Source organism: Salvelinus fontinalis, chromosome 35, assembly GCF_029448725.1.
Source record: "Salvelinus fontinalis isolate EN_2023a chromosome 35, ASM2944872v1, whole genome shotgun sequence".
NCBI classification, from domain to species: domain Eukaryota; kingdom Metazoa; phylum Chordata; class Actinopteri; order Salmoniformes; family Salmonidae; genus Salvelinus; species Salvelinus fontinalis.
Window position 1 is genome coordinate 17,002,443 of NC_074699.1, and position 14,835 is coordinate 17,017,277.

General features: G+C 44.7%; 1 protein-coding gene across 1 annotated transcript in view; it reads right to left on the bottom strand.

Annotated features, from left to right (window-relative positions):
- Nucleotides 1-2,868: 2,868 nt before the first annotated feature.
- LOC129834409 (immunoglobulin superfamily DCC subclass member 3-like) overlaps nucleotides 2,869-14,835 on the bottom strand; it is a 109,899-nt gene continuing 97,932 nt past the window's right edge. The window contains exons 11-14 of the mRNA XM_055899361.1: nucleotides 12,761-12,865; nucleotides 12,314-12,449; nucleotides 11,986-12,211; nucleotides 2,869-10,231 (exon numbers count right to left, since the gene is read on the bottom strand). Of these exons, the coding sequence (XP_055755336.1) occupies nucleotides 10,052-10,231; nucleotides 11,986-12,211; nucleotides 12,314-12,449; nucleotides 12,761-12,865 (647 nt within the window). The 3' untranslated portion in view covers nucleotides 2,869-10,051. The remainder of the gene's footprint in view (nucleotides 10,232-11,985; nucleotides 12,212-12,313; nucleotides 12,450-12,760; nucleotides 12,866-14,835) is intronic.

Sequence of the window (14,835 nt, forward strand, 5' to 3'; positions counted from 1 at the left end):
ATCCGAAGGGGATGGGAAGGGTCAAAATTACTGTAACTCGTCTGGGCTTAGTATGCGGTTACAATTAGAAAAAGACACAAAGACACAAAGACCCAAAGACACACACACACACACGCACACACACACACACACACACACACACACACACACACACACACACACACACACACACACACACACACACACACACACACACACACACACACACACACACACACACACATAGGCAAACACACAGAGGACCCACTCCAAACCAGAGGAGCTGACAAGATGGTTTTGATTATTTGCGATGTGTGAGGAGGTACGTTTCCCCCTTCACAGTCACCTGGGAAGCGTGTTACGGCTGGGAAATCTGGAAGCAGTAAAAAAGCTGAAAACTTCAGAGGGAGGCGGGCATGAAAGTTGGCTGGTCTGACCTGTGACCGCCTTCTCTCTCGACTGCTCCCTTTGAGCTGCTAAAAGGCGTGCGTTGTGAGAATCCAAAAGACAGCTGCACCCCCCTTCTTGAAGCGCTCTTGGGGAGCGCAGAGGTCCCCCTCTCTCAGTTCCGGTCTAAATTATGTGGGGTCAGGGGGGTTGGTTGACCCCCAGTGGAGGTGGTCCGGCCGGGCCGGGGATAGAGTTTCACTGGTTTATATGACCAGCCTGGGCTGCTCTGCTCAGCTCTGTGCTGTTATGTGGTTGAGGGGCCATCCATCCTGCCTCTGAACACAGCTCCCTGTTTTCTCTGATTTACTATCGCAAGAGATAATGAAGAAACCAGCGCCGCAGGGCTCTCTCTCACACACTCTCTCTCACACACACTCTCTCTCTCACACACTCTCTCACACACACACTCTCTCACACACTCTCTCTCACACACACTTACAGTTACACACGCAGATACACACACACACCACACTCAGTCACATGTACGCAAGCACACACACTTACACATACACACCACCCACACCAACCACACCACACACAGATACACACACACACGTACACACCACACAGATACATACACACCACACAGATACATACACACGTACACACCACACACAGATACACAACCCAGACACACCCATATACACTGTCATCACAGGAGGCTGCTGAGGGGAGGACGGCTCATAATAATGGCTGGAATAGAGTCAATGGAATGGCATCAAACACATGGAAACCATGTTTTTGATGTATTTGACACCATTCCACTAATTCCGCTCCAGCCATCACCTCGAGCCCATCCTCCCCAATGAAGGTGACACCAGCCTCCTGTGACTGTCACATATTCGACAGTCACATGTACGCAAGCACCCACAGTAATGACACAGCTCAGAGGGTTGTACCACACCACAAACGTGTCCACAGGGCAGCACTGCAGGGAGATATGGAGACAGGAGGAGTGTGTGTGTGTGTGTGGTTGTATATGTGTGTGTATATATGTGTGTGTATATGTGTGTGTATATGTGTGTGTGTATATATATATGTGTGTGTGTGTGTGTATATGTGTGTGTGTATATATATATGTGTGTGTGTGTGTATATATGTGTGTGTGTATGTCAATGTTATTTATAGTGCTGTTATTGATCTCATGCATCAGGGAGTGAGGCAGAGTCAGGGTGCCTCAGATTACAGGGACATTCACATGCATTTCATACTGTACTATACCCAGTGGGACAGCGTGGCAGCGTGAGACTGCACTGTGGGGCTTCGGGAACATACATATACATACACACAAATAGCAGACCACCTTAGACTAATATAGTGTACAAACTAGCGATGGGGAACAAAATCGATATAGTTACATATCTAGATATTATTTCTGATGATATATCGTATTGTTTTGACAATATCGCAATATTATTTTTGGAGTAGTTGGCTGTACCTGCACCAACAACTCCATACCTTGTTCTCCATCACCATTTCATTTAGGGAGCACTTTTATTTCCATGACTGATCAAAACGTGTTTTCTCATGGCTCTCTCTTGTCTCTGCAGCAGACATATGAGGAGCAATATGTTTGGAACATCGAATCTCATCAAATTCACAGTATTTGAATCATAACATATTGAATCGTGAGAATCGCAATACATATCGTATATCGACACCTAAGTATCTTGATAATATCGTATTGTGAGGTCACCGGCTTTTCCCAGCTCTAGTACACATAGTTGCTACCACGTGAAGACGTATATTTTTACTGGCCAATGTTTTATCAAAGTAAAACACTACACACACTTTTTACTGATCATCCACGGCTTAACCCGGATAAAATATGGATAGCCCCTTGGTACTGAAAAGTAAGGGATTCTAAAAGTTTAGGATTACGGTAACAATATGTTCCGATTTAGAATTAGGATTAAAGAGTGGAGTATAAAGAAGGTGTTGAATTAGATGGAGAGGTTTTGGTGCTGGTTTTCTCTCCAGGATTTACATTTAAGCAAGTGAACTGGATGATGAAACTAGTACTGAAACAGGCTTCAGGATATAATTCACAGCCCAAATAAGCAGAGTTTGATTTAGATTCCCAGTCTTTCTTAAAGCCTGACTATCTTGGATTGGCAGTGATTAGAAATCCGCATACAGTAATGAGTGTACTCATGAGTGTATTATAAACCAACGCCATGAATGGGGTTCATCATGGCAGAATGTGAGGCATTGTAGGATGCAGCTTCGATGTACTGTAGGGTTAACCTTGTGTTTCCATGTTCTGCTATGCCTTATTTAACCTGATGTGTCATGAGCGTGGATGTGCTTTTGATGAAGGCCGTCCATTTCTTAATTACAATACGTGAGACAAATGTGAAGATCATTGTGTCGCCAAAACAACCACGCGGCCATGCACACACATCCACACGCAGAGTAAGAAACAGTTCACACCTGTCCTTTTAATTACTACAGCTAGTTTATTAACATTGTTGTTGTCGTCTTTTGCCTTTAATCAGCGTGGCACAATGACTTCTAAAACAATACAAACCACTAAAAAAGATCTAGTCTGTCTTTATACACATATACACATACATACAGTATTATACTTATGTATACACATGTGAATCACGACCAACTACAGATACTGTATCATAGAGAACACACATTTGTGGACACATAAAAATGATCCCTGACGGGAAACATTTCATATTGACCTGAATTTGATTGTGGGACAATTGAGCAGGCAGAGGCACTGACCTCAGCAGACATATAGACAGACATATAGACAGACAGACAGTGATTGAACAGCTCCCCACAGAAAATATGCAGCTGATTATACTATACTGTACAGGTTTGTGCTCTCTTTGTTCCTTCTCCATAGCCTGGCTATTCTCATAACACCAGCTCTGTCCCTATATCAAACCCAACATAAGCACTAAAAACCGAGGCACCTTTCCCCACATTAAAAGTACAGAGGCTATAGAAACTGTCTGGGGACTGTATTTGTCATTTGGTTTAGGTTAGCACCTTTGCGGCTATACAATAACCCAATGGCATGGTAGTAGCAGTAGCAACAATGACTTTGACAGTCGTACGTATAGTAACTGTATTGGAAAGCCTTTTCCCCTTGCTCTGTGCGATGCCTGGTGGCTTCTACAGGAAGTGAGAGAGGCTCTGGAGAGAATGCCATAGGTTTGTGAGGAAGTGAGGAGGGATACAGTCATTATTGCCAACCAAACTGGGTAAGAGGAGATCAAATATGACAGAAATACCACCTGTGTAAGCTCAACTGTAGCTACAATAAGTAGGCACAAGTTTTCCTGGAGATACAAGCAGCTCTCGTATCCCTGCTGATGCGGTAATAGCGCAGGTTTGTACTGTAGATTACACCTGTGCACACTTTGTGTGTATTTCCATAAACGCATGCTTCTCTAAGCACAGCTTTAACATGAAACATGTTAATAAACGTTTGTACGGAAAGGTTCATGCTTTATTGTCTCCACTGTTTAATGAACATTAACTCGATTTTACGGTTTGACCGTGAATCAATTACATCTCTTAGTGGTGGAAAGGGATCAAACAAAACAAAGTGAGCTATAATAACAGGTAAGACGATATGAAGACGATCAACAATCTGTCAAGATTATATTTAACAATGTCTTTCTGAGTAGAAACAGTTTTAGCAAATACACACTATCAAATATGTAGACCAACGATGTGGAATAGAAACATCAATAGCACCATGTTGAGATGACAATACTTGCCCTATTCCAATGGCTAAATGTCACAGTGTCACCATCACAAATCCAATAATGATAAACTAACACTTTAGCAATCTGCTAAAACAGCACATTTGCAAATAGCTGAGAAAGATATGGTTTAAAAAACTATTTTCCCTGTAGCCATGCTTAAATACATTGGATTTAACAAGTTTCTCGACAGAGGTACAAATATACTATTGATCTCAAACATGCTTTAAGTTACAATTCCATTAATTCACCATTAAATGACAAGAATTCAAATGATTAGAACATCTTCAAATCAGCATTATCTGCCATGTACAGTCAGTGAGTTCTTGGGAGAATATCTGAGAGATAATAGCATCAGAAATGCAATCAATTTACAATCAAAAGTATAGTCATTTGGTGCCACAGTGATCAATACAACGCATATGAACAGATCAATACATCTGAACTGTGTAGTGTTACAGCATAACAAAAAAGGCCAATCCCTCAACAGTCCTTGTTTGTTGGTTACACCCATTGTAGCTTCAAACATGTCAACAATGAGATATTACTGTAATCGTTTTCGCTAAGCTCCTACAATATGTAGCTAGCTTTCTCCTGTTTCTACAATATGAACAAACATGTGGAATGCATGGACAGACTTGGAGTTGTATCTCATCTAACTTCAACACCACACCATATTTCATGGACATGTTGGAACAAATCTTACTAAGATACTAACTCATGCCCAATCCAGTTTGGGGGGAGGGTTACCTTCTTTGTTTTAAGATATCAGGCCAGTATGTCATACCGTGACTACCTACTTCTACAGTAACATGATCTAAAATTCAAACAATCACTTCTACAAGATTGTGCAAGTGTCTATATTAGTCTTGGTAGATACTTGACTATTTCCTTTGTGGCCACTGGTCAGCAACTGCCAGTTAAGAGAATTCCTAACTTGTTAGGAGTCCAAATTATCATGAATAGGATCTGCAAAAATAGAATGGGAAAAAAACTGTAAAATAACATGGCCAGCAGTAGTTTGAGAGTTTCCCCTTGCCTTCCATGGCTGGGGTAGAGAACAGAGAAAACAGTTGAACATTTAATCCCTTTCATGAAGAGGCTTAAAAAGCTGAAATGGTAACATTACTGTCACACAGAAAAAATGTTTGTTTTACAGAGTCCCGGTTTGATGTTTTTCCTATCCAGTTCTCAATAGGCTTGTGTTGCCAGAGATAAACCAGCTAATGTCTCTCCCCTGATTCTCTCTGGGGAGAGCTGGGGCACTGGGGTAATTCTGACAAACACTCCTTTCTTTACAAAGTTGTGTGTGTGTCGCTGGTGTGTGTGTGTGTGTAGGGAGAGGTGGCATTACAGAGGGGCAAGGAAGAGAGACAAAAGGAGACAAAACCGTACTAAGAAGAGCGGTTGTGAACTTCATTCATGAATCCCTATATATGTGGCTCACTGAGGCTACACATCTTCATGCATGGAGGATTACCATTACCTGCTCAGTATGTGTGACAGTGGACAGATTATCTCCTTGATTATTTGCCTAGTTGATAAACAAAAAAGGCAATCCCTCCCCCTAAACTGGTTGAATAGGGCACAGTCAGAGCACTGTGAGAGGAAGATTGTCCTAATAACATGGACTCTCATAGTGGAGCGCCCAGTCCATGTTCCGCTGTGACGAATACAACATAAGGATTAGATAGACGTTCCCTGAGCACAGTCAGCCCACTCTCTCTTTGTCCAGAGAAACAAACTCAGCGAGAGGAAGAAGCAGGGCTGAGAATAGATAGCGGGAGAATCTCATCTCACCAGCCAATGGAGTGGTAATAAGTCAGAATAGACTAGAGCAGCTTCAGCAGTTAATCACAGAGGGCAGCTCTTAACATTGATCTATAGGAGTGTAAAGCACTGGGAGAATCATGATCATATAAATCATGTAAACATGATGCCTCAATTTACAGCTCGGCATTCTGGGTGAAGGGTAAATAAGCTGTGCACTGTATGGCACTAAAACCTGTCAAATCAGGGATGAGATGTGGGCAATTTCCAGCATCGGAAATTAACCGCAAATTATTAAGAAAAAGTACCTCTGGTTTCTCTGGAGAGACCCCTCACAAACATCCATTACGTTTTTAAAGAAGCACTAGAGAGAACATTACATCAACAGTTCATAAATACACGTGTAACATTGAGGCATTTCTTTCTGCTAGTTTGACAACTATCATTACTCTTCACTAAGACTTGCCATGTAAATCTACCATCATGTACAATCAAAATACAAGCAATGAATAGACGTGAGACAACAAAAGAAATGCACGGTGAAGAAACTTACAAACACAAAGTACAGAATTACTGCAGATGAGTTCTGGTGCCACGTTTTCAGCAATAATGCAATGCATTAACAACAACGACTTCTACTGCATCGTACAATAAAAACCCTCTGCTGGAGGAGCCCCCACTGACGCGTCTCTCTGGAATGTAATGTGCATTATAACTGTACAATAGATAGTCTAATAGAAACACAGTTCTACAGCCCGGCTTTAACACAGACATCCCATTTATTTAACCAATCCGTTTCAGGCTAGTGTAGTTACCATATCAAATCTAGAATGGACCAAGCGCTGGACACACTTCCTCTAATCAGCCAACTACCAAGGGATGAGAGCACTGGCTGCTCTAAACGATCTAACTCAAACATATTGGACCAACAAATTACTACAATTCAATCGATTACTGCAGTCAAGGAAGGTAGGAATATGTGTGTGCCTTTCTTTATAGGAGATGTTGTACATGAAGGGTACAGTATTTAATATCTAATAGAGTTACTCCATTTATTAACACAATTTGAGTATGATAATTGCAGAGATCCCTTGCAATAAATCAGGGGTGAGAACTGGTGACTCTTCATAATCCTTACTTACAAACACCTGTTGCTGCAGATCATCATGCACATCATCTGTGAGGAGGGTTCTGGGAGTAAAAGAGTAGTAGCTATACTACAGTTTATACTGAGTAGCTATACTACAGTTTGTAGTGAGTAGCCGTACTACAGTTTGTAGTGAGTAGCCGTACTACAGTTTATACTGAGTAGCCGTACTACAGTTTATACTGAGTAGCCGTACTACAGTTTATACTGAGTAGCCGTACTACAGTTTATACTGAGTAGCTATACTACAGTTTGTAGTGAGTAGCCGTACTACAGTTTATACTGAGTAGCCGTACTACAGTTTATACTGAGTAGCTATACTACAGTTTGTAGTGAGTAGCCGTACTACAGTTTATACTGAGTAGCCGTACTACAGTTTATACTGAGTAGCTGTACTACAGTTTGTAGTGAGTAGCCGTACTACAGTTTATACTGAGTAGCTATACTACAGTTTGCAGTGAGTGCTTGATGTCCTCGTTTATTAGTCCATAACAGACACATGTTCAAAGACATTCAAGTCTGAGTGGAAAAACAAAAAGGTAAAAGCTTCTGATACAACAAGAATGTAATAAAAACAATAGTGACACATTCACATCCACAAAAGCTAAGCATAAAGACGAAAACAACTGTTTTTCTGTCACACAACTGCACTACCACAAGGCCCTGAAGACATCCTCCCTTCCCTAGGAGTGTGTGTGTCAGTACGTGTCTGTGTGTGTGGTGTATATTTATGCACATATAGAAGTTTCCTTCAGAGTGCGAGAGGGAGCAACCTGAGAGCAGGACTGTCGTGTCGGGGTTGAGGTAGGTTACCAGAGTAATACTGCTTTAGGCCATTATGTGACTGAGACACAGTAGAGAGCATAGAGTTAAGATGTGATCCATCTCTACAGTAGAGAGAGCCAGAGAGAAGACAAGGGGTCCGTCCGACAGCGGCCCTAACCCAGGCTACCGTAAGAGTACTGGCTCAGGTTGGCTCTGCCTCAGGGAAGCTCCAGCTGCAAAGAGCATGGTTCTGGAGGAACAGTGGTGGTGGTACTCCCAGATCTGACCCTGGATCAGATCCAAGTCTAATAACATCCCGTTGACTGTGTGTTTGCTCAGGAAGATGACAGCATGAGCACACTGAACTCAGACCTGTGAGTTAATACCTGTGGTCCACCTGTTAAACCATCTCCCTCTGGATTTACACGCAGCACTGTAATAAAGGTTTTCCTGAAGCACTTTCATTTGTCAGTGTGGAGGAGGGATGGAGTGAGGGATCTGGGATGGACAGGTTCGATAAGTCTGGGCTATTCCTTTCTGACAGAAGAGAATTGATTTGAATTGATTTGATGAACTATAACAAAAGGAGTGCACTGTGCCACAGCTTGGAGTGAGTGACAGGCAGAGCGCAAAAATCTGATTAAAACAACATTATTGCCAATTGAAGAGCCAATTACCTGGGATCATATCAGATACATTAACATTTGTGGTTGTCAACGCCTACAATGACATTTTGATACATTTGTGCTTATTTCTCTTAATACATCACATATACCATATGTACATTCTTTCACTCGCTGTCTCTCACACACACACACACACACACACACACACACACACACACACACACACACACACACACACACACACACACACACACACACACACACACACACACACACACACACACACACACACACACACACACACACACACAATTCCATCCTGCAATCATTCATAAATACACATATGATGTATGTCTCAATCAAGTGTAAATGTAACTAAAACCTCCCCTGCCCAATGGAATATCTGCAGCAGTTCTCACACAGCAGTAAAATTGTCCTGAAATGATTAGTGGCAGTGCAGTGCATCTCTAACAGTCTTTTCCATCAACAGAAGCAACTAAGATTCAAATAAAACAAAGACAAAATATCTCACGCAAACACGATGGAAAACGATGAAAAATGTCTTTACAGGTAGAATACATACAATAATATCATCTGTCAACTTGCATGAGGTACTGACATATCCACAAACAGCCATCGACGGAGGGAAGCCAGGAGCTCCTCACAACAGAAGTACATGTTTCATTATGAAAGAACAACTACAACATCGTTATCTTGAGGTAGAACGTGGACTTCAGCGTTTTCTTGAAGTGCTTTCCGTTACATTTTTCTTTCTTCTTTTCCCGGCTTCGACAAGCAGGAGAGCGGCGGTTCTTGACATCTGAGGTAGCGTGGCACCTGTTCTCGTGTTTTACGAACCGATCGCTCTACATGTAAAAGTAACTGAACACAAGGGGAAAAGACGGATCCCAAAAAGGTTTCCCACGTCACATTCATTCCGGCTGAGGTAGGTTTTTGTTGAATCCTAAGGTTCACAGAGCCAAGTTAAGAACCTGTATGAAGGCCGAGAACTAATAAAAAACCATTGATATCACTGAAAATAAAAGTCCTGAGACAGAGAATATATGAAATCACTGGAAGAAGGCCTTAGTCTTCGTTGGATGCTTCTGTGGAATCCTTGCTAGGCTAAGAGTAGGCAGCAGTCTGACATTGAAAGAAAAAGTAGAAATTAGACCAATAACTTATTACCATTTTGTAAGATAGTAGAGAAATAAAAACATATTCGACTCTGAGATAAAATGACGAGTGTATAACAAATACATTCTGGGCATCTCTTCTGTGTGCTGCCGGCAACCAGAAAATGAAGGAAGTACAAAAAAAACAAAAACACTTAATTCACCTGCCAAAGCTAAAACTTAGCTGTCCATCACAAAAGCGTACCAAAAAACTAGGCCGGGGACACCTCAAGAACGAGTCTGAGACCCTATAACTTTTCCAGAGGCGACTTAATTAACTTACCAATAACACAATTCTTTGCACAATGAAAAACCTAATATGAAAAGAAATACTTCGGTCGACCTGAGTGTGATACGAGTCTGAGGTGACACTGTGACCGTGTCACAGACTTGACCTTCATGCTTCTATCAGGTCTGGTCCTGCAGGGTGACCCCGGCCACAGCCCTGTCACCGGCCCCTCGGCCCTCTGCCGGAGGCCTCTGGAACTGCGTCTCTCTGTCCCCCTCCACCACAAGGCTGAAGTCATCCAGCGGAAGAGTGGACAACTGGGTCTCGTTCAGTGCACAGGACACCAGGGATCTATCCAACTGGAAACACACACACAGTAATGTAGTTAAAGATGGAATGAGTAGTAGGGGAACCACTGGTGTTGTTATTGTTTTGCTGACGAGGTGAGGAAAAAATTGCTGGAAGAAATTGTTCTGTTCTACCACGTGTGCAATGATGTCAGAGGGAAAAATCTGTGTTAGTTGTTTGCAGTAACTGTCACGCCCTGGCCTTAGTATTCTTTGTTTTCTTTATTATTTTAGTTAGGTCAGGGTGTGACATGGGTATTTATGTGGGTTTTGTAGTGTCCAGGGTGATTGTAAGGTTTAGGGGGTTTATTTAGAGTAGTTGGGTTTATGTTTAGTATAGTTGTCTAGCTGTGTCTATGTTGTGTATAGTTGTCTAGGAAAGTCTATGGTTGCCTGAATGGGTTCCCAATTAGAGACAGCTGGTTTCTGTTGTCTCTGATTGGGAGCCATATTTAAGGTAGCCATAGGCTTTAGTTTGTTGTGGGGAATTGTCTATGTCGATGTTCTATGTTGCATGTATGCACTAGTACATTCTTAGCTTCACATTCGTCAGTTTTGTTATTTTGTTAGTTTGTTAAAGTGGTTTCGTTTTGGTGTTTGTTCTCTTCTTAATAAAAGGAAGATGTTCTTTTCACGCGCTGCGCCTTGGTCCTCTCTCAGTCCCTTTGACGATCGTGACAGTAACTCTGTTGTTGTTGTAATATCGTTAACGGCCGTGGCAGTTTCACCAATTAACGATTCCAGCTTCAATATGGGAATTTACAGTTGAAGTCTACATGCACCTAGGTGGGAGTCATCAAAACTCATTTTTCAACCACTATACACATTTCTTGTTAACAAACTATAGTTTTGGCAAGTCAGTGCATGACACAAGTCATTTTCCAACAATTTATTTTACTGTTTGGCCACAATGACCATCATTATGTTAGGAGGAAAAAGGGGGAGGCTTGCAAGCTGAAGAACACCATCCCAACCGTGAAGCACGGGGGTGGCAGCAACATGTTGCGGGGGTGCTTTGCTGCAGGAGGGACTGGTGCACTTCACAAAATAGATGGCATCATGAGGAAAGAAAATTATGTGGACATATTGAAGCAACATCTCAAGACGTCAGTCAGGAAGTTAAAGCTTGGTCGCAAATGGGCCCAAGCATACTTCCAAAGTTGTGTCAAAATGGCTAAGGACAACAAAGTCAAGGTATTGGAGTGGCCATCACAAAGCCCTGACCTCATCATATAGAACATTTGTGGACAGAACTGAAAAAGCGTGTGCGAGTAAGGAGGCCTACAAACCGGATTCAGTTATACCAGCTCTAACAGGAGGAATGGGCCAAAATTCACACAACTTATTGTGGGAAGCTTGTGGAAGGCTACCCAAAACATTTGACCCAAGTTAAACAATTTAAAGGCAATGCTACCAAATACTAATTGAGTGAATGTAAACTTCTGACCCAGTGGGAATGGGATGACAGAAATAAACGCTGAAATAAATCCTCCTCTCTACTATTATTCTGACATTTCACATTCTTAAAATAAAGTGGTGATCCTAACTGACTTAAGACAGGGAATTGTACTAGGATTAAATGTCAGGAATTGTGAAAAACTGAGTTTAAATGTATTTTGCTAAGGCGTATGTAAACTTCCGACTTCAACTGTAGAAAATGGCCAATCTAATGTAAATCTAGCCCATTGCATCATTCTAGACTTGGATAAATTGAACTCTTATGACTTGATTTCAGTTGACTACTTGGTGTCAGGCCCTCTACTCACCATGCGTGAACTGTCAGCTAGGTCTCCACAGTGGGACGGGCCTGAGAAGAGTCTCTCCAGCTCGTTGCTGTCTCCCCTGCTCTTCCCAGCAAGGCTGCCGTTCCCTTCCATGCCTGATCTGCTCACTCCGTTTAAGGCCAGGGCCCCCTGGGAGGAGGAGGACAACTCCAGGGCAATGTTACGCCCGGCCTGGGGGGTGGCCTGCACTGTCTTACACGTCATCAACCTGGAGGTACACAATTCACACAAAAACCCACCGTCAGGTCCCATGCCAGGATCAAGCCCACATAGACACACATAGTCCCCTTGTTGTTGCACCAATACTCACCTCCCCCTGTAGCTGAACATGAGGAAGAGCATGCAGAACACGATGCAGGTGACTCCTATATGGATGCCGATGATGATTCCGGTTGTAGAGGTCTTGCTCTGTTCATCTTTCACACAGTCACAGGGGGTGTTCAGCACTGTAGAGACACACACACACGGCCCAGTAAGGACAACAGCAATGCCACGCAGCACAGTGACACACACATACACACAGAGAAACAAAGCCCACAGCACAGAGCTGTCATACAGTACACCCACAACCTAATCTAGTGCTGCCAGCCAGACTACCAATGCTGTGGCAGCATGGAGTGATCCAGTCAAACGGAGAGCTGTAAACACACAGCAGCCTGCAGGAGGCCTCTTCAACGCTGCTCTGAAAAGATTACAGGACGTGTGAGCCCTGGTTTGCGTGGGTGTTTGTGTTTGTGTGCGGGCAGCAGGAAGTCACCTGATTTCTCCACAGCCTCCTTCAGTGAGACGAAGCGCATGGTGGCGTTGCCGTCTCCGTGTTGGTTGAAGGCCAGAACCTTAATCTCATACACCATGGTTGGATCTGAGGAGAGGAGAAACAGAGAGAGAGAGAGAGAGAGAGAGAGCAGTTGAGACATGAATAGAGTTGGCTTCTAATGTACAATCACTCAATGTAACGGTCATCCTCCTCCTCTTCAGATGAAGAGGAGGAGTAGGGATTGGACCAAAGCGCAGCGTGATAATTTGACATAATGAAGTTTATTAAAGTAAAGACGAAAACCGAAAACATTTCAACAAACTACAAAATAACAAACGAACGTAGACTGACCTAAAACATGTGAACTTACATATAACGAAGAACGCACGAACAGGTACAGACTACAAACGAACGATACAATCCCGTGTGGTAACATATACGGACACAGGAGACAACCACCCACCACAAACAATGTGAAACAACCTACCTATATATGGTTCTCAATCAGAGGAAAACGTAAACCACCTGCCTCTGATTGAGAGCCATACAAGGTCAATTAACACTGACACTTAACATAGATACACAAAACATAGAATGCCCACCCCAACTCACGTCCTGACCAACTAAACACATACAACAATAACAGAAAACAGGTCAGGAACGTGACAGAACCCCCCCCCCTCAAGGTGTGAACTCCGTACGCACCACCAAAAGTCTAGGGGAGGGTCTGGGTGGGCATCTGTCCACGGTGGCGGCTCAGGCTCTGGGCGTGGTCCCCATCCCACCATAATCACTCCCTGCTTCCGTATCCCCCTCTCAATGACCACCCTCCAAATAAACCCACCTAAATTAAGGGGCATCACCGGGATAAGGAGCAGCACCGGGATAAGGGGCAGCTCCGGACTGAGGGACGGCAGCTCCGGACTGAGGGACGGCAGCTCCGGACTGGATGGCGGATCCTGGCTGGCTGGCTCTGGCGGATCCTGGCTGGCTGGCTCTGGCGGATCCTGGCTGGATGACGGCTCTGACGGATCCTGGCTGGATGACGGCTCTGGCTGGTCATGGTTGGATGACGGCTCTGGCTGGTCATGGCTGGATCACGGCTCTGGCTGGTCATGGCTGGATGACGGCTCTGGCTGGTCATGGATGGATGACGGCTCTGGCTGGTCATGGCTGGATGACGGCTCTGGCTGGTCATGGCTGGATGACGGCTCTGGCTGGTCATGGCTGGATGACGGCTCTGGCTGGTCATGGCTGGATGACGGCTCTGGCTGGTCATGGCTGGATGACGGCTCTGGCTGGTCATGGCTCGCTGACGGCTCTGGCTGGTCATGGCTCGCTGACGGCTCTGGCTGATCCTGTCTGGCTGACGGCTCTGGCTGATCCTGTCTGGCGGAAGGCTCTGGCTGATCCTGTCTGGCGGAAGGCTCTGGCTGATCCTGTCTGGCGGAAGGCTCTGGCTGATCCTGTCTGGCGGAAGGCTCTGGCTGATCCTGTCTGGCGGAAGGCTCTGGCTGATCCTGTCTGGCGGAAGGCTCTGGCTGATCCTGTCTGGCGGAAGGCTTTGGCTGCTCCTGTCTGGCGGAAGGCTCTAGCGGCTCCTGTCTGGCGGAAGGCTCTAGCGGCTCCTGTCTGGCGGACGGCTCTGAAGGCTCATGGCAGACGGGCGGCTTTGCAGGCTCAGTACAGACGGGCGGCTTTGAAGGCTCAGTACAGACGGGCAGTTCATGCAGCGCTTGGCAGACGGACAGTTCAGACGGCGTTGGGCAGACGGGCAGTTCAGGCGCCGTTGGGCAGACGGGCAGTTCAGGCGCCGCTGGGCAGACGGCAGATTCTGGCCGGCTGAGACGTACTATAGGCCTGGTGCGTGGTACCGGCACTGGTGGTACCGGGCTGAGGGCACGCACATCAGGGCGAGTACGGGGAGAAGGAACAGTGCGTACAGGGCTCTGGAGACGCACAGGAGGCTTGATGCGTGGTGCCGGAACTGGAGGCACTGGGGTGGAGACACGCACCACAGGGAGAGTGCGTGGAGGAGGAACAGGGCTCTTAAAACGCACTGGAAGCCTGGTGTG